This window comes from Lolium perenne, chromosome 5, assembly GCF_019359855.2.
Source record: "Lolium perenne isolate Kyuss_39 chromosome 5, Kyuss_2.0, whole genome shotgun sequence".
NCBI classification, from domain to species: Eukaryota; Viridiplantae; Streptophyta; class Magnoliopsida; order Poales; family Poaceae; genus Lolium; species Lolium perenne.
The window spans coordinates 209,682,928-209,688,160 of NC_067248.2; the positions used below are offsets into that span (position 1 = coordinate 209,682,928).

Below are 5,233 nucleotides of genomic sequence, written 5' to 3' on the forward strand. Positions count from 1 at the left end.
TCTGACACCAGCTAACTGCAACTAACAACCGAAAATTACGATAATTTTGGGCACTCGTGTCTGGGAAGTCGTAAGCACAACAGCACTCAATGACAATCAGATGACACAACCAAACCGTGCTGCGATATAACCATGAATCTGAAGAGCACTGCTAATAAGAAGCGACAAGATTTGTCAAAAATAAACCTTAACTAGTCAAGAGGAGTCCAACTAGAAAAGAATCCTGAAAATTATGTTATGAATAAAACAGATTAGGCTTCTTACACAATGTTCTGAACAATTGGTTGAAATTACTTCAGGTTAATGACCACAAACTAATTGCACTGGTATCACAGGTTTGGAACCTTGGTAACACTGCGGGAAGGGTACTGTTAACACTGATAGAAATGCACACTGAGGAGGTTCACAGACCAAACGAACCTAATAGCAAGCATTAGATAAAAATCAGACTGATACCAAGCATTTGACATTATGAGAGCTAAAACTCCACTAGAATTGCCAGCCAAGCTAATTACAAGTTTTTTTTTCATAAGACGGGAGGAGATACATGAGGCACCAGCGCCGTGCGGTTGATTAAGAAGTTACATCTAGCGTCTGCCCCGGGCCTTTGACCTCCCTTTCTGCACCATATACAAAGAAAGGGTGTAAGGAAGATGGCAATTTGACAACAAAATGTTATATGTGATAAAGAGAGCAGATTGTCATTGACATTGTCATATTTGCTAAATTCTAAGGAAGAAAGACTGCTGCATAATAGATGGAATTATTTTTACTTACAGATGTGCCACCAAAGCTGGACCCTGAAGCTGTAGCTCCACCTATAGGTAGACACAGGTAGAATGCCATATTAGTCAGAGAAATGAATTAAGGGAAAACATGTAATTCACACTGAAAAGTATGAGAGAAGAAAATAGCAGGTCAATCACAGCATGGGCACTAATAAATGGAAGCGGCAAACATCACAAAGTAAAAAAATGAGACCAACAGGTACTAGCCCCTGTTGATTTTGTTTATAGAAGAAAACAACCATGAGGACCATGGGTAGTCCGGGGACTCAAACCCTGGCAGGCTGGGCGCGCGCTCGCTGCCACTATAGATATCACAAAGTAAACCATGGTATGTGGCTAAAGTACTATAATGCATAAATCAAGTATACTGGTGCTGCTACTAGCAAATTGCAGTAAGTTATAACATTCAGATCACACAATTAATTCCATTGCAGCTAAAAAATGCAGATATGCAAAACTGCTGGGAGTCATCAGCAGCTGAGCACAGCTCAGCTCAAATAACAAGATTAATTGATATGAACAATCAGATTTTACCAAAAATAATTGAATGCAGTTGCAGCTACAAAATGTCAAGAAAGCAAATTGCATGCGACAACTTATAAACACTTCAGACTATTGGGATTTGGGAATCATCCCTGTAATGCAGTGCAGCACATAACAAGCTTATCGGTTCTACTGTGTGCAAGTGACATTTCGCGAATAACATATTGCACTTCACGACCACAGATCATTTAAAATGAGCACCGAGCAACATACATCACAAGGAAGTTTGAGTACCTCCAAATGGCGTAGAAAATAGTGAAGTTCCAGCTATAGCAGGCGTTGAAGGAAAAGATGGGGTGATAGTCCCAAATCCAGACGGAGCTGGTGTTGATCCAACTGTAGGAGTGGAGGATGTCCCAAATGGTGTGGACAGCTGGGCTGACCCAGTTGTACCAAAAAGGTTAGTCGTGAGACTTGTAGTGGGTGTCGAAAAGAGACTTGGAGTAGTTGGTGTCGAGAAGAGACTCGAAGTGGACGGAGCAGAAGCCGGCATGCTAAAAGCTGCAACGGCACTCGAGGAGGTTGCTGTAGCTGGTAGCAAAGATTGCTGTGGTTGGCTTGTCGTTGATGCTGAAGTTTGTGTTGTGGGCTGTACAGGAGCAGGCAAGTGCAATGTTGGATGGACCCTTCTGGCAGCTGCTTCTTGTTTGGCTGCTTCTCTTCTATTTGCCTCTAGAAATGGATCACTTGCATTACCCAGACGGCGCTGGCCATGAAGATACTCAGTTTTCATTGTCACAACATACTGATGAAGATTTTCCACCTGTACAAAAAGTAACATCAGAAAAATGTCGGTCTCAGGGCACTACAACAACAAAAACATAATTTATCCCTATAAAATTCATCAGTTCACAGCTTTATAGCTAGGTACTATACGTCAATAGAAAATGAGGAATATCATTTGCACAACTTCAAGAATATGAACAACCTGAGCAGTTCATGTTAGACTTATGTATGAATAAATAACAAGGTGTTACCTTTGAAGCAACATAGATGAAATAGTCATGCACATTGGACATAACTTTTGGTAGAGATTCCACAGAAGAAGATGATCTTTTACTTGTCTCGATTTGAACCAGCTGCTCTAGCTCATTAATCCATTTGCAGCATTCATCAAGATACTTCTCAAACTTGTTTACAGTTTGTACCATAAAATGGGAAGGCCTCTTTGGGATGCCACTATAGAAATCGCTGGTTGGTGCCAAAGCCACAGGCTGATTGGGTGAAGAACCACTGGCTGATTTGATGAACCTTGGCCTCAACATCATATATGAGCGAATAGCAAATTCTGTGTTCCACATCATTTCATTGACAACAGTCATTAATTCTTGAACTGATGCCTTCTCTCTCTCAATTACGGTGGCAGTTCCTGCGAGTTCCTGTTAAAGCACACAAATATTTACCCATGAATCCAAGGAGGAACCTCTAGGAATAGATAGCATGTGCTTTATGTATTGATGTATATGCCTACGAGGAATAGGTATCGTGTGCTCACTAAATCTTCCTACTAGTCAATAACATTCCATACTGCAACAGATCTCTTTTTAACATGAGATTGTACAGCGTATTCCTGGCAAAGAAACATGCCAGGGTTCAAGGAAACATTTGATTGTGAATTAAGTTTTACCATTTAATGATTCAGTTGCACATTTTATCGTCATGCTAATATTGTTTCTCGAGCAAAATCCATTAGCATACTACTGTGCTAAGATGCTAACTTGTTCATCATTCAGGGAACTATTAAATAATAATACTCCCTCCGGCTCAAAATAATTGCCCAATCTAGATACATCCATTTTGGGGCAATTATTTTGAACTGGAGGGAATACAATATTTAGGCTACAAGTTTCTAACTATCTTCCAGAGTCAAGTTCATGATATCAAAGATGCAGAGTTTTTTTTTCAATTGAGTGCTGAAAGTGAACAGGCACAGTCCTGCTTGTCCATTGTACCAGTTTAGCTCATTAATCGTCCAAGGCTAAAATGGATGTGTGTGAAATTCCATCGCTTATCCTGCAGATAATGTGATCGCATAGTAACATACTAAGATCCGTCTTTTTCTTTCTGAACAGATTCTGCTGCCCTTTTAAACTGTGAGCTGACAATGTGAGACTAATATTGCACTGATCTTTTTTGGAGTGGAACAAGACCAAAACGAAGATACATACACTCCATGTGACAAACTGATGAAAAACACAAGCAAGGGAAAAAGCCCAACCTGAGCAATGCGACTTGCATCCAGCTCAAAATTAACATTCGAGATTGAGGAGTCATGAAGCCGACTGCACTGGTCTAACCTCTCGCTCTCATCCTTGTACTCCCGTATTTTATCCCTACAAAATTGACTGTTAGCAAACCAAACCACATTCTAGGTATTTACAGGAGAAAATATTCCAAGTGATTCAGAGTGTAAACAGCTCCCACATAACACCAACTTCTGGTCAGGTAATGAAATGATAAAAGATGCACCATTGTAGTTCAAAGCTCCTAAAATCGATGCCTCAATGCCAACTGAGGCAGATAAAAACATAGAACGCCAAAAGCACTTGTCTTTCGACTGAAACCCCCAGTCAACAATACTAAACCACCTCAAACAGAAACCCTAACACTAGTACAACTTTAAATAAAGAGAACTTGTGTCTATGAGGCTTAAAAACAATCTTAGCACAGGAAGCCTTAACTGAAATTGCACAGTCACATAAAAACTACTACTTTCACCCAACCCAGCGACAGCACACGTATCACTAAGCTGACCTAGTAGGCTACCATACAAGTATGAGACAATCAGTTAACCAGGGGTAAGTCTGGACAATCTATCAAAGGAAAAAAATCGCAAGCAATGAAGCCCTACAAACAAAAGGATAAGCATACTTTTTTACAGAAAATAGAACGAAAGATTAGGGAAGCCCTACTCGATCTGAAGCAGCGCCTTCTGCGACTCGGGGTGAAGCTCCTCCCACTTGGTGCTGTACCCGGCGGGCTTCCCCTCCGTTGTGTACAGCGTCAGCAGCTGCTGCTGCTGCTGAGGCTGCGCCGTCGACGCGGCCAGCTGCTGCTGCTGCTGTTGTTGCTGCTGCTGCTGGGGTTGCTGGAAGTTGAACTGGAACGGGGAAGGCGACGGGGACGGCGTCTGCGCCTGCGCCGGCGTCTGGAACGGGTTCGCCGACACTGGGGTCTGGAACGGGTTCGCCGACGTTGGGGTCTGGAACGGGTTCGCCGACGATGGGGTCTGGAACGGGTTCGACGGCGCTGGGGTCTGGAATGGGTTCTGCTGCGCTGGCGAGGAGAAGGAGAACGCCATTGCCGCGTGCGGCGTAGGGCGGCTCCTCTCCGGCGAGGGCGGCGCGGGGATTCAGGGGCAAGGGCAAGGAGATGGAGGCGGAGTTAGTGGGCTCTGGGCCGCGCACGGTGGGCTCGGCGAGATCTTCAAAACCCTAGGAAACGGAAAAGGTTCGGGAGCGGAGTAGGCAACTTGACGGTTTTGTCCCCCCGGTAGGGATTCAGATTTCAAAAGCGAGAGGTTGGAATTATGGGATTTTGTTTGTAGGGCTTTGATCCTTACATTTCTTTTCCTATCTAAATTTTATTTTGATCATAGGAATAGTGCCATCCAAACTTCTATGGCTTGGTTTCCTATTCGTCAGATCTAAATGGCTGTGTGCATCGATTGATGCAGAGGCCGGGGCATCGCTCCCATATCGAAAAAAAAAAAGTTGGACCTTACTTATGTTGCATCTAAATAATTAATATTGTTTTTCGTATGTGTTTGCAATCCTCCATTGTACACTTGCAAAACTGCTACCTCATGTGTTTCTCAATCATGTGATCCAATGGGACGGGTTTGTTTAGGACAACGAGGGGGGAAAGGTGTTTGATGGACATTATGGTTATAGGAGTTTTAT

The 5,233-nt window shown here is 43.0% G+C and overlaps 1 protein-coding gene across 1 annotated transcript; it reads right to left on the reverse strand.

Annotated features, from left to right (window-relative positions):
- Positions 1 to 211: 211 nt before the first annotated feature.
- On the reverse strand, positions 212 to 4,763 carry LOC127301805 (nuclear pore complex protein NUP58). Its single transcript, XM_051332080.2, has 6 exons — positions 4,244 to 4,763; positions 3,550 to 3,664; positions 2,309 to 2,710; positions 1,566 to 2,094; positions 778 to 818; positions 212 to 620 (listed from the first exon to the last, which is right to left on the reverse strand). The coding sequence occupies exons 1-6, from the start codon at positions 4,630 to 4,632 to the stop codon at positions 588 to 590; spliced, it is 1,509 nt and encodes a 502-aa protein (XP_051188040.1). The 5' UTR covers positions 4,633 to 4,763; the 3' UTR covers positions 212 to 587.
- Positions 4,764 to 5,233: the final 470 nt, after the last annotated feature.